This window comes from Salvia hispanica, chromosome 2 (genome assembly GCF_029641045.1).
Source record: "Salvia hispanica isolate PSC_SH4W2 chromosome 2, Shi_PSC_v1, whole genome shotgun sequence".
NCBI classification, from domain to species: Eukaryota; Viridiplantae; Streptophyta; class Magnoliopsida; order Lamiales; family Lamiaceae; genus Salvia; species Salvia hispanica.
In genome coordinates this window covers 34,542,022-34,566,366 of record NC_142693.1, presented here as the reverse complement: position 1 = coordinate 34,566,366, position 24,345 = coordinate 34,542,022, and the positions used below count along the sequence as shown (strand labels likewise).

At 36.9% G+C, this 24,345-nt stretch overlaps 5 protein-coding genes across 6 annotated transcripts; 3 read left to right on the top strand and 2 right to left on the bottom strand.

The window, feature by feature from the left end:
* Positions 1 to 146: 146 nt before the first annotated feature.
* On the bottom strand, positions 147 to 611 carry LOC148932260 (heavy metal-associated isoprenylated plant protein 47-like). The gene has a single exon (XM_089065046.1). The coding sequence runs from the start codon at positions 609 to 611 to the stop codon at positions 147 to 149; it is 465 nt and encodes a 154-aa protein (XP_088921172.1).
* Positions 612 to 8,043: 7,432 nt separating this feature from the next.
* Positions 8,044 to 9,055, top strand: LOC125201996 (zinc finger protein ZAT1-like). The gene has a single exon (XM_048100306.2). It carries the CDS (start codon positions 8,226 to 8,228, stop codon positions 8,880 to 8,882), a length of 657 nt encoding a protein of 218 aa, XP_047956263.1. The 5' UTR covers positions 8,044 to 8,225; the 3' UTR covers positions 8,883 to 9,055.
* Positions 9,056 to 12,880: 3,825 nt separating this feature from the next.
* Positions 12,881 to 16,498, top strand: LOC125204960 (myosin heavy chain-like protein). 2 transcript variants are annotated; one of them, XM_089063831.1, is made up of 9 exons: positions 12,881 to 13,051; positions 13,490 to 13,570; positions 13,738 to 13,847; positions 13,936 to 13,995; positions 14,397 to 14,499; positions 14,799 to 15,372; positions 15,553 to 15,688; positions 15,796 to 15,963; positions 16,043 to 16,498. In XM_089063831.1, exons 4-9 carry the CDS (start codon positions 13,954 to 13,956, stop codon positions 16,100 to 16,102), a joined length of 1,083 nt encoding a protein of 360 aa, XP_088919957.1. In that variant the 5' UTR covers positions 12,881 to 13,051; positions 13,490 to 13,570; positions 13,738 to 13,847; positions 13,936 to 13,953; the 3' UTR covers positions 16,103 to 16,498. The 2 variants fall into 2 exon arrangements, with proteins under 2 accessions (XP_088919957.1, XP_047959701.2); XM_048103744.2 differs by lacking the exon at positions 13,738 to 13,847.
* An 895-nt stretch (positions 16,499 to 17,393) lies between these two features.
* Positions 17,394 to 20,471, top strand: LOC148932259 (SNAP25 homologous protein SNAP33-like). The gene is made up of 6 exons (XM_089063683.1): positions 17,394 to 17,551; positions 18,398 to 19,329; positions 19,426 to 19,519; positions 19,660 to 19,790; positions 20,003 to 20,100; positions 20,190 to 20,471. The coding sequence occupies exons 2-6, from the start codon at positions 18,499 to 18,501 to the stop codon at positions 20,287 to 20,289; spliced, it is 1,254 nt and encodes a 417-aa protein (XP_088919809.1). The 5' UTR covers positions 17,394 to 17,551; positions 18,398 to 18,498; the 3' UTR covers positions 20,290 to 20,471.
* A 1,512-nt stretch (positions 20,472 to 21,983) lies between these two features.
* Positions 21,984 to 24,302, bottom strand: LOC148932258 (LYR family of Fe/S cluster biogenesis protein). Its single transcript, XM_089063591.1, has 2 exons — positions 23,952 to 24,302; positions 21,984 to 22,175 (listed from the first exon to the last, which is right to left on the bottom strand). Exon 1 carries the CDS (start codon positions 24,246 to 24,248, stop codon positions 23,985 to 23,987), a length of 264 nt encoding a protein of 87 aa, XP_088919717.1. The 5' UTR covers positions 24,249 to 24,302; the 3' UTR covers positions 21,984 to 22,175; positions 23,952 to 23,984.
* Between the last annotated feature and the right edge of the window lie 43 nt (positions 24,303 to 24,345).

The window sequence follows — 24,345 nt, the reverse complement described above, 5'->3', positions numbered from 1 at the left end:
TATGATTACTTACACCCTAATTATATCCTTAATTATTTTAATAAATTTTCATTTAAAATATACAACAAATATTAGTAAAAAACAAAAAATGAAATATACGGCCCAATTTAATAAATCAATCATCTCCTAATTAATCCTGGTAATGCTCACCAACATTGATCCCTCCGCCGCACCGGAGCCCCCTTTCTCCTACTTCCACACCGCCGCCGCCACCAAACGCAAGCACCGCCCCACCGGAACCCGGATCGGTACGTGTGCGAGAGATCTGCAACCAAGGGTTCCGACCAGAAAACAGGCGTCGCATTCGCCGGCGTCGCCGCCGCGGGCTTAGTATCTTCTTTCTTATCCTCGCCGACGCTCACGAGCTCCGCGTGGCCCACGCCCTTCCTTAGTTGCCGCGTGACCTCAACTGCGTCGATGCTCTCTCCTACCACCACCACTTGATCCTTCTCCGCCCCCGACAACGCCGCCGATTCCACTCCCCATATCCCCACACAGATTTTTAGGGCTTTTGAGCGGGATTTCTCGTCGCTTGCGTTTGGTGGCGGCGGCGATGTGGCAGTAGGAGAAAGGGGGCTCCGACGTGCGGAGGGATCAATGTTGGTGAGCATTACCAGGATTAATTAAGGAGATGATTGATTAATTGAGTTGGGCTGTATATTTCATTTTTGTTTTTTTATGATATTTGTTATATATTTTAAATGAAAATTTATTAAAATAATTAAGGATATAATTAGGATGTAAAATCATAATTAACAGCTTTGATTGGTCAAAATTGTGATTAAAATCGTTGACCGTTAAATATTAACGGAATTATTAATGGATGACCAATTGTGATCCGATTTGAAATGTACAGGACCAAAAAATTCGAAAGATAAAGTGTATGACCAAAATCATAAAATGAGTATATGTTCAGGACCAATTTTGGCCTTTAGATTCATTTTGAAAGTTATTCACATCTTTTTTATTATGATATAAATTTAGTTAAATCAATAACAAAATTTTCAATTTATAGTATATAATTCGTGTATTTATATGGCACAATATATTATAGTATTCGTCAAAAGGGAATGAATGTTCAAATTAATGAGACACGCGCGTATTCAATTTTTGTTTGGTATGTGTTGACATTTGAAATTAAAATTAAACTTACATCAATTAGACGTCACAGCTGTTCTAATGCGTCCTTAATTTAAGACGTTTTTCTTTTGCATTATTAATTTTGATGATTTTTAAAAATTCTCCACACATGTAATTGCGTCTTTAAATTTGTGTCTTTATAGATGAGACTTGTTACAGTGACGTGTGAATGCAGGCAAGCAAGTATTGAGTTGGTTTAGTGAAAATAAAGAGCACATTATCATTAAAACAAACAAAAGTTAGAAATTATAGTTTTGCAAACTAATTGCATGTATTTTTTATAAGAAAAAAGAAATATTTTTTTTTATTTGAACATTGGCAATTTTGAGTGTTCATTTAGCATATAATGCTGAGTAGAGGAATCCATTAACTCTATTTAGTCTATCATCATAATATGATGAATTATGTGTATACATGTTTGCTGTGTTCTCTTTTATACAAGAGGCTTCTTGGTAACGATGGAATGAAAGGTGGAACGGAATGTGATTCCTAATTTCATTCTATTTATTTGCTTGATGTGATAAAATGAACGAGTGAATGGATAAAAATGCAAAGGAAATCCAAGGAAATTGACATCTCATTCCTATCTTTATTTCATTTCAAACTCCATTCCATTCCACCCTCATTCCATTCCATCATGCAATTTAATTGATAAAACATTTTATTTACTTGATAAGTCTGAAGATTCAAATCACTATGGCTGTAAAGATCTACGTGAAAACTGGAAAATGTACTTCATAAATATAAGAGAAAAAAGACATGACTTACTATTCTTTAATGTAAATAGTAATTGAGTACATCATATAATTAAAAATCAATATGCACCATTATTTATTTATGATTTCTTATTAGGATCGTCTTCAAATGACAATCCCTCTTAAAGTGACACCGTGACACCACTTATACAACAATATTATAAACATTATACAACAATATTATAAACGCTACACAACAATCTATAGATTGTTGTATAGCATGTTGGATATTGCTGGCCAAGAAAAATTGTTGTATAGTATATACAACATATTGCTGGCCGTCTTTTTCAGTTTTTTTTTTTTTTTGCCACGTGACAGTTTATTATTCGTCCACGTCTACAAATGATTGCTTATGAATGATGGTATAGTGTTATTTTAAAAGGTTGTGGCACCCTAACACTCCCTTTTTTATTATCTTAAAAATATTATTCTAAGCAGTACGCACTCTACAAAATTAGAGTGGCGTGTCTTTTTATATTACAAACACATTTATTTAGTTTTGTTTACATAATATATTTAACGCCATCATACTACTTAATAGAGACGTACGTACATAACTAAAGTATTAATTACAACTTAATTTCTAATTAATGGTGTGGATTAGATGAAGAAATACGACTCATTTGATAATACTTTTCCTCTCCAATCAGTAGATTAAAAATTGGGAAGATTGTCAATAGGGATTAACGTAATTGGTTTTGGAGGGGCAAATTTGTATGAATGGTCAAGGATCAAATCTCACTACTGTTGTGTTAGACCCTCCTCCTTAGCGGGTCACTGTGAACCCTGATTTAACACCTCTCACAATATTGTGGGACAGAGATGTGGGGCCTTTATTGCTGGGGTTTCAATTTTATTTTATGAAAAATTGGGAAGATTGTAGGAGCGGTTTATATTATTTTTAAATGAATGCAGTATATAGTTGTGGACCATAATTAAGTTCATAAAATGATAAAGGTTACTGGGCTTTTACACATGTACGTTAATTCAAGACGAGAACACACAAATCTTATTTACAAATTAAAAATTCAGGAGAAAAAAGGTTTAATAATTGGATCATCTAACAAAAATCTAACCATTACATTAGTAGTAACATAGTAATCCAACTTTAGTAGTGATGTTAGGATTAAGTCTTAATTGTTTTCAAATGGGGGGAGATCGTTTAAGCAACAAAGCACGTACGGAGTATCTTACTAATAAATTTATGGTTCACAATATTTGTTTTAAACTAAGTTTTGTAGCCTAATATTCCCACTATATACATTTCAATTTTCTACACAAAATAATTAACCAATACAGATGTATAAACAAAAAAAATCACATGATCAAAATTGTTTATAGCTTATTTACGATGCTCTATCATTACTCTATCTTTATTACTTACAATTATTTTAGGGGTAATTTAGGAAAATCTCATAGGATGCATTATATATTAAAGTGTTGGGTCAAAAATGCCAATAAATGTATGTTTATAGGTCAATAATATTGAGATGGTGCTGTTAGTTATTGTATGAAAAGACAATTTGCCCCTACGTGGTAACATTTTCCTTTTTCTCACTGTCACAAGACATTTTGCGGTTACATTGATAACCTATAATGTTGTGGTCCACAAAGTTGGGTGAATGTTGCAACTGAATTTGGTGACTTGATAGTAAATAAATTACACTATTGTCACACTATATATGCTGCTACTATTTCTAGCCCACTCCTCTAAAATAGTGTCTCCATTAATTTAATTCAATATCTCGAAAGATTAAGAAGAAGAAATGTAGAAAACACTGGGCTATTTCATCCTAAAATGGATTACTCATCTACTTTCTTGAACACCAACAAATATGTATGATTCGAGTATTTTGTACTTCTTTCTTCTGCGATTAGAAGTCGGAATATATGTTGGAAAACATTGGGCTATTTCATCGTAAAATGGCTTACTCATCTACTACCTTCTTGAGCACCAAATATATATGGTTTATATTTTGTACTTCTTTGGTTTGTGATTAGAACTTCCGGTTCGCTATTACTATAAATAATAAGTAGATCTTATATTTTTTTAACTAATTTGACTCATATTTTACTATTCCATAAAACCAGTATGTAAAAATGGAATATACTTCATCCGTCTCATGTTACTTGAGTCATTTTTTTTTTGCACTCGTTTTGAAAAAATGAGGAGTAATAAATAGTTAAAGTGGAAAGAGAAAAAAATAAGAGAGAGAATAATGCAGAGGAGAGTCTTCTTGTTCATATTCTCTCTCTCCACTTTAACTATTTATTGGAGTATAATTTTTTAAAAACGAGTGCAAAAAAAGAAGTGACTCAAATAATGTGGGACAGAGGTAATATCTTTTTGCCATCCATTTTCCTTTATACGGAGTATTTCTTAAAAGCCGTTTTGAACTCAATAGTGATTATTAAGTATAAGAGCATCTCCAATGGTACTTCGGCCAGAAATCGGCCAGCAGTTTCTCCCCCTGCCACGTCAGCAGCACTAACAATCCACCTGCCACATCAGATTTAGGCCAGCCGCAATAAAAATAATTCAAAACATACTACATTTACGGAATTAAAATTACGATTAAATTACGGAATTAAATTTACGAGACATATACGGGAAAATTCATTAATTGCATTTAAAAAAGGTACATAGATAAAAAAAATTACATTTAAAAAGGTACATAATAAAGAAAAAAAACTATCGGCGTGCAGTCCTCCGTGCCCACAACTCTTCAATTATATCCTTTTGGAGTTGAATATGAGCATCCACTTGGCGCATGTCGGCAAATTCCTTGAGGCGGCCGGCTTCATCGAGAGGTACCCCACGTCGTACACTAGGGGTGGCCGTTTCGTGGCTTGGACCGGCTTCATCATCATTGGCCCAACTAGTCAGTTGTACGCCTTCGTCTTCGACGATCATGTTATGCAGGATAATGCAGGCATACATTATCTGGGAAACGCATCCGACATCCCACAAACGCGTTGGACCCTTAATTGCCGCCCATCGGGACTGGAGCACACCAAATGCGCGCTCCACGTCCTTGCGCGCCGACTCCTGTCGTTCCGCAAAGTAGGCCTTCTTTTCATCACTTGTTTGCCTGATCGTCTTCACAAAGACCGGCCACCGAGGGTATATCCCATCCGCCAAGTAGTAGCCCATATCATGCCGGTTGTCGTTGGCCACAAATGAGACGGCTGGACCGACGCCCTGGCACTTCTCGTTGAAGAGGGGAGACGAGTTCAGGACGTTGAGGTCGTTGTTCGACCCGGCTACCCCAAAATACGCATGCCAGATCCACAGCCGGTAATCAGCTGCGGCCTCGAGGATTATCGTGGGATTCTTTGACTTGTAGCCGGTCGTGTAGGCCCCCTTCCAGCCAGTCGGACAGTTCTTCCACTCCCAATGCATACACTCTATGCTGCCTAACATCCCGGGGAACCCATGCTTCTCCCCGTGCATCTGCATCAAATTCTGACAATCTTCGGGAGTAGGGTTTCGAAGGTACTGCTCACCGAAAACGCTTATCACGCCCCCACAGAAATCCTTCAGACATTCCAGGGCCGTCGACTCACCGATGTGGAGGTACTTATCCCACATGTCTGCCGCGCCTCCGTAGGCCAACTGCCTGATTGCCGCCGTGCACTTTTGAATAGGGGTGTGGCCGGGTCTGCCAGCCGCATCGTGCCTAAAGCGGAAACACAGATATCGACGCTCTAATGCGCCAACGATGCGCATAAACAACTCCCTGCGCATTCTAAAACGCTGCCGGAACAAGTTGGCAGGAAACCGCGGGTTCTCTGAAAAGTAGTCGTCGTACAGCCGCTGATGTGCAGCGGCGTGATCCCGATCAATCACTGCTCGGCGGTGGATAACCCGTGGAGGGCGAGGTATCGCCTGCTGTTCCACCATACGCATGTACCGCTCCATCTCGCGGTTCATGTAGGCATTCATAGCCTCGTTCATCCTCCGTTCGTACTCCTCAGCATCCTCACCACTACCACCACTACCACCACCGCTACCACCCGCGTTACTCATCGCTCGATGATGCTCTTGTACAGAAAGTTAGAGAGAGAGAAAACTCGTTAAAACAAGTGGTGCAAATGAAAATGAAACGAAAATCGCGTTTGTATATAGGGTTTTTTTTTAAAAAAAAAACAAAAATCGGTGCTGGCCGATCGGGCCGCCACAATGGCGGCTAGCCGATCGGCCAGCGCATCGGCCAGCCCACGCCGGTTCGCTCGCCGATTTCGCGCTAGCCGCCTCCAATGGTTCGGCTAGCCGATCGGCCAGCGCGAAAAATCGGCTAGCCGGTCGCTAGCCGACCATTGAAGATGCTCTAATAGTACTTAAGTTTATATTTCAGGAAGTTGAATAATAAAAGATCAAACTAAAAAAGGAAAGCTTCAGACTCAAAATTATACTGCTCCCTCCATTTTACGCTATTCGCACTTTTTCTTTACGGATCATCTAAAGCTACTTGCACTATTTCTATTTTAAGTAAAAATTAAGCTATTTAAATAAGATATAGAGTTAATTAAGTATTTTTTTATTACACTTAAAAATACTAATAAAATTACTTATTGTTTAAATAATATGTACTAAAGAAAAGTGCGAATAGTATGAACCATAAAGCAATTGACGGGAAAATAAGATTCCATAAACCAATCACAAGAAAGCAATTGTTGGGAAAAGAAGCTGTAATGCATGAACACTCACCACATACAATGTGCTTGCACATGGTTCTTGCTCAAACAAATCAACCAAAAATGTTTGGGAAAATAATCAATTATTTAGGGGTGTTTCCTAGCTAGTAATCACACTCAATAATTCCATCTTCAGACCTCCTTAATTCAGTATACATATAAAGAAACAAAAGATTGGCAGCATATAGACAAAGTACAGCTTAATCTTGGAATAAAATGTTGGCTAAAGATGAGGATATCATAAATTTTAATTAAATGATTTTTGCAATAAGATAATAGTAGTAAACTATAGCATGCCGTAAAAGGCCGGCATTAATGCAGCAACGGAAGACCAATCACATTAGTAGCAAATTTCCAACTATTATTTGTTTTTTACTTCTATTATTAATTATTCTTACTAAACTTGAAATTGATCCTACTAAGTAAAAAATTCGATATCGATATTACATCGTCTTGTCTCATGCTTTTTTAGAATTTGAGCACTTGACTCATTTATATATATTAAATTATTTATTTTTGATGAGAGAAGAAAAAAGCAATGTCCTTATTTCCTAAAATTAGAAACTTCTTCATTTTTGTTTCATTTCCTAAATACTATAAAAAATTTCTATTTTAGAAAATAGACCGCACAATCCACTAACATTAATTTTACTATTTTTTTCTCTTTCTCTCTCCTATTTTAGCCATTTTATTTCTTTATTTATTTCACTTTACTAATTTTGCATTAAAATTTATGTCGTTTCCAAAGTTTCTATTTTTAGGAAATAGAGAGAATATTCTTTAGTTTATTTTAGAATATTTTTAATTTTTATTTCATTTCATTGTCCAAATAAGAATGAAAATACGAGGAACCGCATTATTATTTATAATGGTTCATCATCTGCCCAATAATGACTTAAACTTTCGACCTATTAGATAGAACAAAAATCGTTTTACCAGCTAACTTCCATAAATTAGATGAAAAATGGCATTAATTAGAAATGAACACAAACTCTCAATTGACTCAATTTCTCATTATTATTACACAAAAGCATTACCCTTCACCAAAGTAAGGCAATGTGAGTCAATCAACATTCAACACACAACTACATGGTTAAGCTTTAAATCCAAACCAAAATGATTTGTCAAACAAAAGTAAGTGAAGTGGCAAGCTTTGTTGGCAACTAAAATCTGGGCCCACCCCTACATTGTGCAAACTGCAACAAAGCACATATAGTAAAAGTCCAACAGAATAACTTCCAAAGACAAACACTTGAATTTCCCATCTCTCATTTCCCTTTTCCTTATAACCAAGACAAAGAAAAGAATACTTTTTAAAATTATCATCTATCAATTTTTTATAACATTAATGTCGAAAAGAATTAGTAATAATTAATCCCATTTGAAAAAAGTTGTCTTGTTTAATTGTAGTAGTGGCTTGCTGATCGCCATCATTAGCAACAAAGGTAACCGACCCTTCACTTCATATTTTGATATTTTTCTTCACCTCTCAACTACCCTATTTCTACTTCTACTTCTAGTTAGAGCAACCAAGCAAAGAAAGAGAGAGAGTAGCTCACTTTCTTCAACACTTTTCTTGCTCTGCCTCATCTTTTCATGGCAACTTAGTCATAATTCATTCATTCAATAGCTATGGAAGAAGTTGATCATAAATCAAAGCACAAGTGCAAATTCTGCAGGAAAATGTTCCCCTGCGGCCGGTCCCTGGGAGGCCACATGAGGTCTCACTTGATCAACATCTCATCAACGCCCAAGAAGCCCCGGAAAAGATTCTCTGACGATGATGATGATGACGATGACAGGGAGGAGGTGGCCTTGAGCCTTATACTCCTCTCCATGGATTGCATCACTTTCGAGGAGAGCGAATCTAGGAAGAAGAAGAAATCCAAGGCCAATCAGAATCTTGATCTTGATCCATCGTCCGAGCTGGTTAACTCTCTCAGCCAATCAGATTGCTCCAAGTTTAGGTGCATGATCTGTAATAAGGGATTCCCGTCTTACCAAGCATTGGGTGGCCACAGAGCCAGTCACAAGAAGTTCAAAGGCTGTTGCGCTCCAACAATTCCAACAGAAATACCAAAGCCAGATCACGAGTGTCCGATTTGCCTGAAGGTGTTCCCATCAGGCCAGGCTTTGGGTGGTCACAAGAGATCACATTTGATCACTGATCATCAGCCCAAGAGCACCCGCCGCGATTTTCTTGACCTCAACCTGCCAGCCCCGGTTGAGGAGGAGTTGAAGCCGTGGTGGATTCGCGCCACACGCGAGCCACTTCTATCAACCTCATGATCATTGCCAATGTTGCTTGCACTTTCTTCTATGAAGTGTATAGATTTATTCATTTTTGTTTTTCAAGATTCAATCATCACCAAAGCATTGTTACTAGTACTAAAGTGTTGGTTTTGCTTTTTGCATAAGCAAACTTGCTTTTACTTACTATACCACATTGTTGTTCGGTCTAACTTTTTGTGTCGTGTTAGAGTCATGTACTGATGAAATGAAATACGAAGAGATGGGAAAGAAATCGGGTTGGGATTGTGTAATGGGGGAAAAGGGAAAGAGGAAAGGGAAGGGAGAGTTTACAAGTGAAGTAAAGGTAGTTGTTAAGTCACCTAACGTGTAACATGACTGCCCATCTCATCTCACTTTCAGCTCTTAATTAATCTCAATTATGGATTAGTGGTGCAGTTTTATGTGCACTTCATTGACCATACACATACATTTAAATCTCATTAATAGTATAACACCACTTGTCTAAATTTCTAATGTGTAATGTCGTCATTTTCTTCACTATAGTATAGTTGGATCAAGTCGGTATATATGTTAATAAAAAAACCATTTAAAGATACAATTTGGCAAGATATGAAAAAAGGTTTATTATAAGTAACCGTTCTGCCTATGCTTATATGACTATTGTCGAGATCTGTAATTAGTTGAAAAATGAGACTTTAGTTTTTCAGTTTTTTTGTTAACAGCTGAATAAGACCTTTCTGTTTGATTTATATAATCTATTCACACTACATGGAATTTAATATTTTTGCGCTGTGTCTAAGTTGGAAATTCACAGTCGGAAATTTTACACGATGACACATGTGAATTTATTTGAAAGTCCATGAACAATTTTGTAGATGTTATATTTATCCATTGATTAAAATACTACTAGTACTAGATTATAGAGTCACTGGGCTTGTAATTTGATGTTTGATTTCTTTGATGGGGTTTAGGCCCAGAATTCATTGAACTATAAACCCATAAAAATACTATTGATTCTATAAAAGCCCACAAGCGGTATCATTAAATTTACATATAATTGAATCGGATTTCCTCCGGTGAAGTCATTTTGTCTTTTTGGTACATTTCATAGTAGTGGAGTCAACATATTTTTTCTCACTTATTTTACTCTTTCTTACTTTATTTTCTCTTCATCTCTTCACCTTTTTCATTTTCTACTTTATTTTACCTTTACTTAACTCACAACACACTTTTCTTAATCTTCATGCCGGAAAGAAATATCTCCACTACCATGGAATAGAGGGAGTAATGTTTAAACACGTTGTTTAGGCATTTACTTAAACTCTATTCGTCTTTCCTATATTACTTGAAATTTTTATAAATAAAGTGTAAAAGACATAACAAATTTCATTAAAATTTTATTTATATGGACAATTGAGAAATAAACAAAAATTGTAATTTAATTAATTACTGTATTTTTTTTAATAGGTTATGGGATCCAGAAATCAATAATTTAAATAGTAATATTTCCATAATAACACCATCTCATCATCAACATTATCCAACATTAGTGATTAAACTGTAATATAGCTTGTAAAATTTCTCCATTAACCAAGAAATTATAAGTTCAAGTGGCCATGACTACAAACTTACTCAATTACCATCTCTGTCCACCAAATTTAGGTACTCAAATTATAAGATTAGCAAACGACAAGTAAGAATTGCTGCAGCATAGTCCTATTAAAAGCCAAAATCACAGGAATAAACACACGATTTCCACCAGAAATTAGGTTATACTACATGTCACCAACGTATGCGTCACAAAACTAAATTCGAATAAAAGAAAGCATGATCTCGAGATTTTGGCAGCATGCTATAGGAGGCGATTTTCCTTCAATTCCTTGAAAAAGGGAAAGATAAATCCAAAATTCCCCTTACCGCAGTCGACACCGAAAAAGCCAGAGTAGCACAAGTAGTAGTTGAGCAGCAACGACAACACCACAACAGCAAAAGCCAAGCAACAGCTGCAGTAGCAGCATCCGCGGCCTAGCCCTCCCCCACTCCGCCGCCTCCGACGACGCATCTCTGGCCCCGCCATCACCACCGCAGATCTAAAATTGAGAGAGACGACTGAATTGAGACTTTAGATTGAGATGAGTTGTTGAATCGCCTTTAAAGATGTTGACGTGTGTCCATAAAAATAGGTGAAAATTAACTCTCCATTTTCCTTGCATTCCCCTAATTAATGGGGTTTTAATTACTAGTACTGCTACTATTTCCTCGTTCTAATTTGGTCTGAGTAAAGTTCAAAAGTGATCCTCTATGTCCCATTAGAAATGCAATGTTTTTCTTTTTGAGTTGTCCCACTAAAAATGAAACGTTTCCTAAAATGGAAACATCACTCTCTCTACTTTTTCTTCTCTCATACTTTACTCTCTCTTCATCAACTCATAAAATAACACTGCATAAAATCCCGTGCCAGAAACTAAATGTTTCATATTTATTGGGACGGAGGGAGTATATGGTTATTTTAAGTGTTTTTTTTTTAAACATTATTTTTTAAATTTTTTGGTCCTGAACATATAGAAATTTAACCATTTTATTCCTAGATTAACTATTCCGTTAAAAACTTAACGGTCAACAGGTTTAATTCCGATTTTTACCAAATTAGACTGCTAATTATGATTTTTACTCCCTAATTATTTCCTTAATTTTTTTAAAATAATTATGACCAAATCGAAACTCTTGTCATCTCATTACACTAATTAATCATAACAAAACCATGAATCAAGATCCATTAGCTAATTAATCAAATTTAGCGATGGCAAGCCGAATTCGAGAAACCATTGGGGAGTGCATGAGAGAAGCTCAATCCTCCGGCGCTGCCGACGAGGACCGGTGCCAGGCGCTGCAAACCCTGGCCACCATCACCAACATCGATCGGCCCTCAAAATCGGAACCTGGTGGCTCAGATCGACGGCGCAGTCACTTCACTTATCGGCCTCTCGAAATCCGCCACTTTTTTTTTTCTCCCATCTTTTCGCGCAGAATGATATTCTGCCTCTGTCTCTCGTGATTTATGTTCAAAATAGAGACGCATGTCCCTTATGCGTCTTAGGGAAAGACGCATGAGGGTCATGTGTCTTTTAATAAAAATATTTAAAAATTCAAAAACGCATAACCCTTATGCATTTTTTAGTAAAACGCATGATACTCATGTGTTTCATTAACGGAAGACGCATCATCCTCATGCGTCTTTCCCAAACTGGGAAGCTAAGGGTGCCTCCAGTGGCGCCCTTCCCACTAAGACTTCCACTAGGACTTCCCACACAAAATTCATGCCACATCATCACTAGGACTTCCCATTTCACTAGGACTTCTCATTGCACTAGGACTTCCTGCAATAAAATTAATAAATTCATAATTAAAATTAAAATTTACGGAATTAATATTTCGACACGAGCCGTATTTATAATTTTTTTTTTTTTTTAAAAAAACAAATTAATTTTCGGTGGGACGTCCGAGTGGGACGTCCTACCCACGCCACAGTGGTGGACGTTAAGTAGGACGTCGGGTAGGACGTCGGCGACGTCCTACCGGGACGTCCGCCATTGGAGACACCCTAAAAAAAGTGCAGTATTAAGATGGAATGACTAATGTATCCTAGAACCAAAAAAGAATTAACCCAATTTTGTGGCCGATGATAACTATTTAAGTTTGTAATTTTATATGTCGAGTTCAAAGTTTATAGAAGAATGAAATATTTTTAAAATTTTTTTGATATTAGTCATCAATATTGTTTAATCTTTTGTTGTAAAAAAATTGAAATTAAATATTCCCTTCATTTTTCCTCTTTTAGTTTTCGTCATTTCATTAATTTTTTGAAGTATCGGTAAGTGATATGAGCCCAAAACAAAATGGGTTTGGGAAAATGAGGGTGGCCCAAGACGCTTATTTATTTAGAAATAGAATTAGAATAAATGCGAATTAATTTCTTGCAAATTTATTCTCTTATGGCTGTAATTATAAATTCAATAAATTTCATATACAAATTTCAATTTTTCAAATTATAGCTCGACAATCATCGCATCCGGCAAGTCCTTACTGTCAAGCCAACATCAGCAAATTCTTCGAAGAAAAAAGTCAAAAACGACGGAAAACAAAACAACCAATTCACAATTTCATCTGTCGAAGCTCGTAAATTGATATCTGAATCCCTAGTGCAAGTAATTCATTTGAAGAACAATTCCTTTTTTTTTTCTGAGCTTTTTTTGTTTCTGGAATTTTATTGTGTTCGGGTTACTATTTTTTTACCCCTGTTTTATGCAATGTTTTCGTTTTTGTTATTTCCATCTTTCATTTGTCCCTTTTGGAGGGTTGATAGCATGAGTGCTTTTGTCGTGTATCTGTTTGATGAAAGACTATGTTTTTTCTGTCAATTTTATATATTACCCTTAATTAGCTGCATTTGAAACAATAGTTTGTAATAATTTGCATTATTGATTCCAAGAACTGATAATTATGAGGGTTTGTGGTTGTTTTTTATGCATTTCATTTTGCTATTTCCTGATAATCATGGTATTACTTGATGGGTTTTCCCCTAACTGCAAATGAATGCATTGGAAAAGTGAAGATGATGCTTATAGCGTATTAACCATTTGCAGATGTCTGGTGGCTTAAGTGGGGGTAGTGATGGCTCTTTTGATGCTGATGACTTGTCGGAGATCCGTGAACGATTTAAGGAGGTAAATCTCGGGTCACAGCTCAACTTGATGTCTTTATGTGATATATGCATTTTTTTCCCTTGCTTAATTATGCTGCTAAGCTTCTTATCTATGAGTAGCTTTCGCCGAAGTCTTGAAATTTGTTTCCTTGTGTCTTGTATTTCTAAAACGAGAATTGGCATTAATAGGCGAAACAAAGTGAAATTGGTTCTTTGAGTCCCACGCTTATGAGGAGTGTAAGGCAAGGGAAACCTATTTACTCCCTATTAATTGGATCAGTTTCTGATTACAATTCTTGGTAAAAGTCTAATTTGATTGAGGCCACATTTAGCATGCTAACCTACGATGATAGTCATACTTATACGTTGTTTTTTGTCTGGTAACAGCTTACGAAGGAAAAGGAGATGCTGAGAGATTCCAAGTCCCAGGGGTTTGATCTACTCAGGGTTATTATTCTAACTCTTAGTTATATTCTAATTTATAAATTATTTCAAATCCTCTAATAACTTTTTTTTCCTCAATCATTTTGTTAGACCATGTCCTTTCTTGTTATAGAAACAATATGTCTTGCTGACATGGTCTTCTCACAAATGAGTTAACGATGCAACCAAAAATGGTTCTAATAATGTGCTCATGGAATTTTACTTAATATTGGATTGGACCAAAACTTGCGCATATATGGTAGATGGATAAACTTTTTAAATATTGGATTCCTTGCTTTAGGTAATTTCAAAATACATGTTACTATGCTGACATAACTGTGTTTACTATTCATGTTTAAGGGCTTTTGGATAAAGGATTTCAGTCTTTTTATGCCTACTATAATTTAAAGCTTTTTTCAATGCAGAGATTGGAATTCCATGTTAAAACATTGTCTGAATCCCGCGAAGGTGACAAGAAGCGCATAGCAGATTTAGAAAGAGAACTCAGCAACTGCATCCAAGAAATAGGTGGTCGCATCCACTTTGAGATACATTAAATACATATATACACAGGAATGTGCACATAGGCACACACACCCACACCATGTTATTGTGTTTTTGGTTCAGACGAAATGTAACTGACCATTTTGTCATATTTATGTAATTGCGTACATGGATAAAAGTGAGCTACTGCCAGAAGATAATTTGAGTTTTTCCCTTTACAAGCATATATATGTGTCATAAGTCCTTTTAATTTGTTCACCTCCAATTTTTAAATTATATTTCTTCTTCTTGACATCTTCAATCAAATGTAAACTTTCTCATAGATTACTTGCAGGATCAACTAGGCTTGAGGAACTCAAGCCTTAACTATCCTGGCGAGCAAGCATGTAGCTGTGGCTTTAAACTTGCAGAGATGGAAAATTTAGAAGCGGAGGTAGGTAGGTTAAAGGAACAGACAAAGATGTCCGAGTTCGAAAAGTCATTGTTGATGCAAGAATTAGAGGATAAGGAGGAGGAAATAAGATGTTCAGCATCGCGCATTGAAAACCTGGAGGAATCTATTTCATCTATGGCATTAGAATATCAGTGTGAAATAGAGAGCATAAAGCTGGACGCAAGTACATTGGAGCATAATCTTTTTGAAACAAAAAAGTTGCTGGAAGAAAAAACTCAAGAGAATTCAACATTGAATGGGTTGATTGAAGACCTTGAAACTAGACATCAGGACACATGCCAGGTCATCGAGAGATTATGGAAGGAAAATAATGATTTGACAGAAAAATTGCACATTTCTGATTTGAGTGTCAGAGCATTCGTCAAGGATGTGGAAGAGCAATTACATGGCTGGCTGTCAGAAAATGAGGGCCAGCCTTCGAGTAAACTAAAGAAATATACAAGGTATGCTTATTCAGTATGCACACGTGTGCTTCTGCTAGCTACACTTCCGTTAGAACCCTTTCAAGAGTGCACGTCTGAATGGAATTTTCAGTTTCCAACTATATACTTTGTGTCCATTATGCACTTGCTATAATTGTTCTCTGCATTTATAACATTTTGGGTTTAAAACTAATTTTGCAGCACATATGGCAATGTCTTGGGCCCGCTCTTTTATAAACTCGTTATTTTGAGAGCAAGAGATGGAGATTTGAGAAACAAGATTGACGATATGTTGCGACAGATAGATGACCAAGAATGTCTTGCAAGAAATCTCAAGGTACATCTGCAAATAACCCAATGTGGTGGGCTGGCAAACCAACTAATTATATCAAGTTAGAGTGGCGAGTTTGCTTTTTGGTTCTTACAAATGTGAATCTTTACCAGGAGCAACTGAGAGACGAAAGGGTAAAAGCAAAAGAAGAAGCCGAGGATTTGGCTCAGGAAATGGCTGAGCTAAGGTATCAGCTGACACTCAAGCTTGATGAAGAGTGTAAACGCCGTGCCAGCATTGAGCATCTGTCTGTACAGAGAATATCTGAATTGGAGGCTCAGGTAGTACACTCGATATTTCTCTTTCCAAATGAATACAAGTCTCAAAATTACTGAATATCCTTTTCCATGTGTTGTGAAGATTGCAGAAGAACGAAAGAAATCCACCAGCTCCCTAGATATTGTACCCCACAAACAGTGATACGCAGCAAGGCCTCAAAGTTAGAATCGATCAAAATCCAAGTTTTTTGCGTCTTTAAAAGTGTTCTATGCATCTCCTTTCAAGATTGCTGCAATGACATTTGCAGAAATAGTCAGCTGCGTTGGCTCTGCTCTTGATCCCCTCACTGCACGTTGCAGCCGAAATATTATCAGCTGAGTTTGTTGCTAGAGGCGTCCCTCCGCTGTCATTTTATCTCTTCCAGAAAGTATTCATGTTGATTAGGGTGCCAAGTGAAATCTTAGTTGTTGGTGTTCTTCGTATTTGCAAGAGTTCTAGTTTGCAAATGAGAAGAGATTACTGATTGTTGCATACACATTTTCTTGAAACCTTGTGTATTAGCCATTGTGTGCAAAATAAATTCGTTTTATACATCTAGTGTGGCTAGTGCCAGAAAGATGAACAAAACATGGGGTGACTACATTATTCTGCAAAATGTTTCACCAATAACGTAGATTATTTCTACGTTGATGCAAAAATATTCATGTTTTTCATAGTAAATATGTAATGTTTCACTCGATCTCAATGTGATACTCCCTTCGTCTACTAAAAATAGAACACAATTATCATTTTTGGTCGTCCACAAAATATAGAACACATTTATTTATGGAAAGTTTTTAACAAATAATAACTTACACATCATTCCACTAACACTACTTCTCACTTACTTTTTCTCTTTCTCTCTTACTTTACCAATTCTACATTAAAACTCGTGTCATACAAATTACTCTATTTTTTGTGAATGGAGGGAGTACTGTATTTTATTACTGGGTATTTGATTCGTAAAATTTTGCGTAAATAGTTTCCCTAAAATAGCAATATTATGGTTAAACATCATCTGATTCCTCTAACCCTTAATTGACCTAGACATAAAAATTAATCGTTCTTTCGCCATTTAAGCCGATGACTCAGATGTCATAGGAAAAAATTGACGTTGACAAACACCTATGAAGAAATGTACCACAATGAGATGGAGTGAAACAAATGAAGTTGAATTTTGTCGTACCAAACATGAAATAACGATGAATTTGGTATACTTGTTAGAACAGCTTATACCATTGGAATTCGGTGAGCATGGAGCATGCACCGTGTTGTACTACTCTACATAATCGTTGCAAGTAACGGTCAGATTCTCAAAAAGGCGTTTGATTGGATTGGATGACGTCAGCTTCACGCTCCATCCAATTAGATCCGTCTATATTTTTGAAAAAGTTGATTAATAAACAATTATCACTAAACTCCATTTTTTAACAAAAAATTCCACTATTATTCCCGTTTTGTTTGTAATGAACCCAACCCACTTCAAAATCTCCTTCACTTACTCTCTGCATTTTCTCTGTCTAGATTTGTTGAATTTAGTTTTGGAAAGGGGCGTTACTCTCGGAGCGCTCCACCAATAACAACATCACTCTAATCTTTCTTCAAATTCAGGTTCCCCTCCGAGATTCCCTCTCAATCTATGCAATCTGATTCCAATTGTTAGTTTATCTGAAGAATTGTTGCTACACCTCTCTACTTCCTTTTTTCAATTTTCTTTTCTTAGGTCTTGTGCTAGAATCTTTTTTGTTAAAGATGAAATTAGATTTCTAGGTGTATGCGCAGTTAATTAGTTACAGAGCGTAGGTGTTGATGTATAGTGGTCAGTTTTCCGCTCGGGAGGATTTAGTTGCGTAGATTGTTTAATCGATATTGTTGATTATATCATATAAATTGATATGTATTTGGCAAGTTTTGGTACCTTTTTGGCCTATTTTCCACGTTTCTTCCAAATGTTCAAATGGAATCAAGATGACTTTGGGCTTCCTTTCTGAATCTTTTGTCTCAGAAAAGGGATGTATTGGTGTTGAATATGGCAGAGTTCATATCTTCGTTTCTACAATGTTGAAGTTAAACATGAACAAGAACTTTCAATTTCTTGATGTTGAGGTTCATTTATTAGCGAATAGCCCAGAAAGGTTCTTTTCCCCAAATTTCTTGGCCACTCTTGTTGTGTTGGTTGTGCGTGTGTGTTGTCTAATTTTACATTAAAATTTTTGTTATGTCCAACTAACATTTATGAATTCAATTTCCTAATTATTGCTCAAAGTCATAGCCATAGTAAGCATTTGATTCCGGCATGATCTTATATTTTTCGACAAAAAAATTACATGTCTGGTATATGTTGGATTCTGTAAGTTTCTTCTTTTTGTCTCTGTTGCTTCTGTTTGTCCTTGCATCCACGGGTTGGTTATATATAGTGTGCATACTCTTATTTTTCGAATTACTTGTTTTCTGCAGTTTTCAGGTTATTCAGTAAGTTTCTTCTACTGATCAGTGCCTAACCTTTACAAGCTAAAGACGACCATAATATCAGCCTATTTGTATTTTACTTGAGCAAAATGCATAGTGTAAAGAAATCCCCCTTGCCCGGTGTGTCTAAAAACACCTCAGGCGATACCAGACGCCCTGTCTATAATCCTTCTAGTAATCCTTTTGATTCTGATGATGAAATGGAAAACAAGCAAACCTCAAAGATATCTGGAAGAACAACTTCTGAACCTTCTCCCTTTGCATCAAATTTAAGCACAAATCACAGTGTAAAGAAATATCCCCTGCACGGTTTGTCTAAACACACCTCAGGCAATACCCAACGCCCCGTCAATAAGCCTTCTAGTAATCCTTTCGATTCGGATGATGAATTGGAAAACAAGCAAACCCCCAAGATATCTGGAAGAACATCTTCTGAACCTTCTTCTCTCTCCACATCAAATTTAAGCACGAACCATAGTGTAAAGAAATCTCCCTTGCACGGTTTGTCTAAACACACCTCAGGTGCTTCCAGCAATCCTTTTGATTCTGATAATGAATTGGCAAACAAGAAAATCCCAAAGACACCTGGAAGAACATCTTCTGAGCCTCCTCTGTTTGCATCAAATTTAAGCACGAATCATTTTGATGATGAAGAGAGAAACAGTAGGTCCTCATCTCAAAGAAGATACAAGAATGGTTTCAGCGACTCTGGCGGGCTAGAGAACCAGTCCATTCAGGAACTAGAGAATTATGCAGCATATAGAGCTGAAGAGACTACGAAGGCTGTGTACAATTGTCTCAAGATTGCAGGTGACATTAGAGAAACTGCTTCGGAAACTTTGGTAACTCTGCATCAGCAGGGAGAGCAAATTACAAAAACTCATATGGTTGCAGCTGAAATAGACCATGATCTCAGTATGGTATGTCTTATACTATAGTAACATAAGCCCAATTAATGTGTTAGACACTTACAAGCCACTCTCTTAAGGTCTCAAGTTATTTCCGACTGTTTTTAGGGTGAGAGGCTTTTGGGAAGTCTAGGGGGCATGTTCTCCAAGACATGGAAGCCTAAGAAGATGCGCTCAATAACAGGCCCTGTAATAACCCGAGGTGCAGCATTTTAGTTTAGTCATTCCCATGACATGGCACATGTCTACAAGAGGAATCTCTTTGGCTTATGCAGTGTGGTCATAGGGTTTTAATCTAGCATTTGTTCTTGACTTGTGTTTTAAACTCTGATGGTTGTGTAGATGATCCCGTTCAAAGAAATAGTAATCACTTGGAGCAGAGGGAAAAACTGGGATTGACTTCTGCCGCAAAGGAATGTACAAGAACACGTATGCCAACCTCTGAACCTGCAAGTGCTATGCAGAAAGTAGAGGTATGCTGATGACATCTCTTATCTAATCATAAGTTTGCATCAGTAACTAAAAAACCATAAATATACCTGAATTGTGTTTACTATTATTTCCCTACTGTTAATCTTAAGCTGTAAAAGTCACCAGTCCAGTAGTCCCTACTGTTAACCTTAACTATCTCAAATCACGTTAAAATCTGTCTTAATGATTTGAGCTTCATCATAATGTGTAACAGGTGGAGAAGGCGAAGCAAGATGATGCCTTCTCGGATTTAAGTAACATTTTGGGTGATCTAAAGGAAATGGCTATTGGCATGGGATCTGAAATAGACAGGTTAGTCACTATATTGTAATACATATCTTGTCTGGTCGAAAATGACTAAATTGTTATTGGATATTTATTGACATGCTTTACAATTGCAGGCAGAACAAAGCTATGGACCATTTTCAGGATGACGTGGAGGAGCTAAGTTTCCGAGTGAAAGGTGCCAATCAGCGCACACGTCACTTGCTTAGAAAATAGGGGATTGTCTCAGTAATGCTTCAACATCTACTTGGACCGTGTTAACATTCATCTCGTAACATGTAAATTGCATGCTACGATGCAGTCAATTCACTATCGGCTATGAAATTCTACCAAAACAGATATTTCGCTGTTCATTGCACCAAGCTAATAGCAATTCGGTTCTTTTATTCTCTACCAAATGTGTGATGATATTGCATATTTATTTCTCTGTCTCTCCTTGCTTTCTTTGTTTGAATGCTGCACACGAACACGAGTGGCCAAGTTTACACATGCGTAGATTTGAAAGGAAATCTGTTTGGTGATCTTGGGTGATGTTCATTGCTCTCATGGCGAGCCCATCAGACCAAATGGAGGATTCATTTTGGCCCGAACCTAAAATTGGTTGGTTCTGCCCTTTCGGGTCTTAGCTTTCAATTCAATTCCGAGCTATCCCTTATAAAAAGAGGGAAAAATAATTTAAAAAAAAGGCAACTTTAAACATGAAATCTGCCATGACCAAGTACAGCATTGTCTGAAAATTACAGCATCTGCCATAAACCTCAATAAAGAAAAGAAACTTTAGCCTCTTTGTGGTGCTGCAAAATGCTACTACCTCATTGATTAGAGCATTAATGGCGCCTAGTACATGCTTCATGGATCACTTGTTTCACTTTTAAATACTCCTTTGTTTCACTTCCCTCTTTACTACTCTTCTTCTCACCTCAATCTCACTATCATGAAGAACTCATCATCCTCTTCCTCCACCAGCCGATGGCTGTCGACCACCGCCATAATCCTCCTCATGGCGGCAGCAAGCACCAAGTCTTCAAGAATATTAACCTTACAACCAGCCTCAGCCACTCCATCCAATTTCGTCCACCATCAACGTCCACGGCTCAGCAACTCGTTTCCTCCTCCGCTTGGTGGAGACGGGGACGAGATAGACCCCAGATACGGCATTGAGAAGCGGCTCGTCCCCAGCGGACCTAATCCTCTGCACAATTGATATCCAGCTAGAGATGCTAACTAGTAATTTTACTTATATTTTTGGTTTCTTGATTTTCTTGATTTGTGACAGTAGCATGCATGCTGAGGTCTCTTGTTTGTTTGGAGGTATGATGATGATTATGATGATGAAGAAGAAAGGTTCATTTTGTGAAATCTTTTTCTGATTTTCTCCCTTGTAAGTTGTAATAGTATATGATATTTAAATTTGATAATGTGTTGTGATGACATGTAGATGAGTAACAGTAGATTCGGAATTGACTTGTGTGGGCAATAAATAATGAGAGAGTAATTGGTGCAGTTGCATTGGGCAGACAAGTTATAACAGAATTTATTCATGCCTGCATTTCTGCATGTAGAGGTTTTTGCAGTTTCTTCACCATGTCATCATTAACTAATCACGTCCTTGGTATGCCATAAAGATACAAGTGCATTTATGCTCCAATTCCAATATTAAAGTTGCTCTTTTGCCCCCAAGACTAACTTGTTTCAATCCTAATTTTTTTTTTCAAAGAGGTACTGAAACTACTGCAACCACGAGCTTAACTAGAGGCTTGAGCAGATGCAATAACGCAAACAACAAACGTAGCAACCTTTTAAGAAATTTTAAAAGAAAACCAAAGATGATAGCTGCAACAACATCAAAGAGCTCTAATTACGTCCAGAAAGATTGCTCGTGAGAAAGATGCAGCAAAACAGTGAAGAGATATAAGAAGCAGCTTCACATTATTCCTGTTTGAGGCTAATATTTTTGAATAGATATTCATGGGTATATCAAGACATAAGTAACCCATCCATATATCATTCTCTAATACTCTCTGTATTTAAAAGCTAGTAGTAACCAAACTGTCGTTTTTGTCTGAATGCATCTCCACATTCTTGATTTCCTTCATTGAGTCCTGAGACATCGATAGAATTGGAAAATGAGTAAACTTCAAATAGACCTTCTTCAGTAGTTATGCATAAACTCGAAAACTAATACTCCATGTATGCAGCAGAAAAGATGTATAATTCAGACCAAGCATCGCTGAGTGAGCATAAAATATTATTTCATGCTAAGCTGCTGAACATAGGTCTTTTTTTAAGTGATCAATAACGGTGCTCATTTACCCTCGTGATGATTCGAACCCTCGAAGGTAAACGTCTTACCAATTAACTTGTGCGTCATCGCCAAGCTGTTGAATATGTCTGACAACATTATTTATATCAAACCGATAGAGTAGCACAGCAGGCCACATGACAGTTTACTTGTTAGTAAAGCATTAATAAGATTTATAATCAGTTATCCACAGTTCTGGCATCAAACATTTTCAGTCAAAACTGAGCAAAATTCTGACAGAAAGATTACAACTTGACATAGCAATATGGGACACAGGTGAAGAAAAATGACAAAAAACACATATTCAAAACTTAGTGTTGCTAGTAATAGTTTTTCATTTGACAATAAATCAGAGAACATGTTAAAAGTCACTGCAGCTATTGTAAAGAACCACAACTAATATTACGCCAATGCTTGTTAGACATTCGCCGTTAAGATCAAATCTAATGCCATGTTAGATCTATTAGTAACTTTCCGCACACACAAATATCTCTAGCTGCACAATTTGCCCTCACTATGGCACTCTCCTCTTTTATGTACTTATAATAAATTTCACACAGCCACGCTTCACACAGCTAGCCTAAGAAATTGAAATTAATAGATTCATACAGAATGCTAAGCCTACACCAACCATACCAAATTACATTCAAGCACTTTCAGATCCTCTATACTTTCAAGATCAGGAATGTTATTATTTACATGAAACTCCAGGATTATTATTATATTCATTCATGACTAACAGATACCACTATTTATTCCAACCTACCCCAAACAAACACCCACATAGAATATTCAACACCTCTGAGACTATCCTAATCCATATTGGTGGCAGATAATCAAGCTTCAACGTGAAAGGTGACGCCAACTTAGGTTGAACCAGTGGAATCATATACACTGTGCATCATTTGAATCACGGTGATGCAATGTCCTATGTTTGGTCAACTTCATTAGGTTCAAAGAAAGATTTAACAATTTCTTCGACCAAGTCAGTTTTATAAGTCAAGATCCAATTTGTGGAACTAAGATGATCAATTCCAAATTCAAATACTTTGTATTACTAAAATTGAAGTTTTTTTCAACCCCCAAATTCCATGATACAAAATGGATCCCAATATCTTTTAAATCAGTCATGTCAGCAACTCATTCATCACCACGGTAACCAGAATATGCCTCACCAAAAATAATATCTTCAGAACACAAACATCTCTGCTAAGTTAGCTTTCATTCAGAAGTAGATTGAAGTAACAGTAAAAAAAAGTGGTTTTGGACTTTGGTTAGGATTTACATATTCAAGGTATGCCACTCTTCAAATGAACCACACACAAACGACAGGGAAACTATGCATCTACAGAGAAAAAGGATTAATCTGAAACAAAAGTAGATATCTGTTCCTTGCACTGACAGTTGTTTAATGATTACTGAAGCAGTGAAAAGAGGAAAAAAAACTGAATTAGATAAAAACATAAACGAAGAAACAGATTCAATTCTTCAAAACAACAAGTATAGCAAGCAACTCCAGATAAACCGAAAAAAATTGAGGGAAAAATTGGCATAAACCCTAGCAGTGGAAATAGACCTGATAAATAGCAACGAAATCAGGCGAGCTGCATCACATCTCCATAACGCTCTTGATTGAGGGCGCATAGAGCGAGTAGACGACGGCCTGGCGCTTGGCCACGCCTAGCTGCGACTTTCCGTCGGCGAAGGCGGCGGCAACCTCCGCAGGGTCGGACAGCTTGCGGTTGTGGCGGAACGCGTCGACGGTACGGCGCTTGGTGTACTCCCTGATGTTGTAGTCGGTGAACTCACGCGCCGTCCGCATCAGCGATCGAAAGAGCGAGAGCACTTCGCGGCGCGTGGGTGCAGTCGCCATCTCTTCTTCTTCTTCTCCCCTCTCTTTGGAAAATTCTCTTTTTTATAGTTTCTCTTCGCAATTATTTCCATTTATACTGTTTCTATTAATCAAATTA

Excerpts from the sequence above, each read along its gene's own strand:
- LOC148932259 (XM_089063683.1), top strand. The coding sequence starts at position 18,499 with ATGCATAGTGTAAAGAAATCCCCCTTGCCCGGTGTGTCTAAAAACACC. Across the intron at positions 19,520-19,659 it reads AGGCCCTGTAATAACCCGAG|ATGATCCCGTTCAAAGAAAT; the intron begins GTGCAGCATTTT and ends ATGGTTGTGTAG. Across the intron at positions 19,791-20,002 it reads GTGCTATGCAGAAAGTAGAG|GTGGAGAAGGCGAAGCAAGA; the intron begins GTATGCTGATGA and ends AATGTGTAACAG.
- LOC148932258 (XM_089063591.1), bottom strand. The coding sequence starts at position 24,248 with ATGGCGACTGCACCCACGCGCCGCGAAGTGCTCTCGCTCTTTCGATCG.
- LOC125204960 (XM_048103744.2), top strand. The coding sequence starts at position 13,490 with ATGTCTGGTGGCTTAAGTGGGGGTAGTGATGGCTCTTTTGATGCTGAT. Across the intron at positions 15,689-15,795 it reads GTCTTGCAAGAAATCTCAAG|GAGCAACTGAGAGACGAAAG; the intron begins GTACATCTGCAA and ends AATCTTTACCAG. Across the intron at positions 15,964-16,042 it reads TATCTGAATTGGAGGCTCAG|ATTGCAGAAGAACGAAAGAA; the intron begins GTAGTACACTCG and ends TGTGTTGTGAAG.
- LOC125201996 (XM_048100306.2), top strand. The coding sequence starts at position 8,226 with ATGGAAGAAGTTGATCATAAATCAAAGCACAAGTGCAAATTCTGCAGG.
- LOC148932260 (XM_089065046.1), bottom strand. The coding sequence starts at position 611 with ATGCTCACCAACATTGATCCCTCCGCACGTCGGAGCCCCCTTTCTCCT.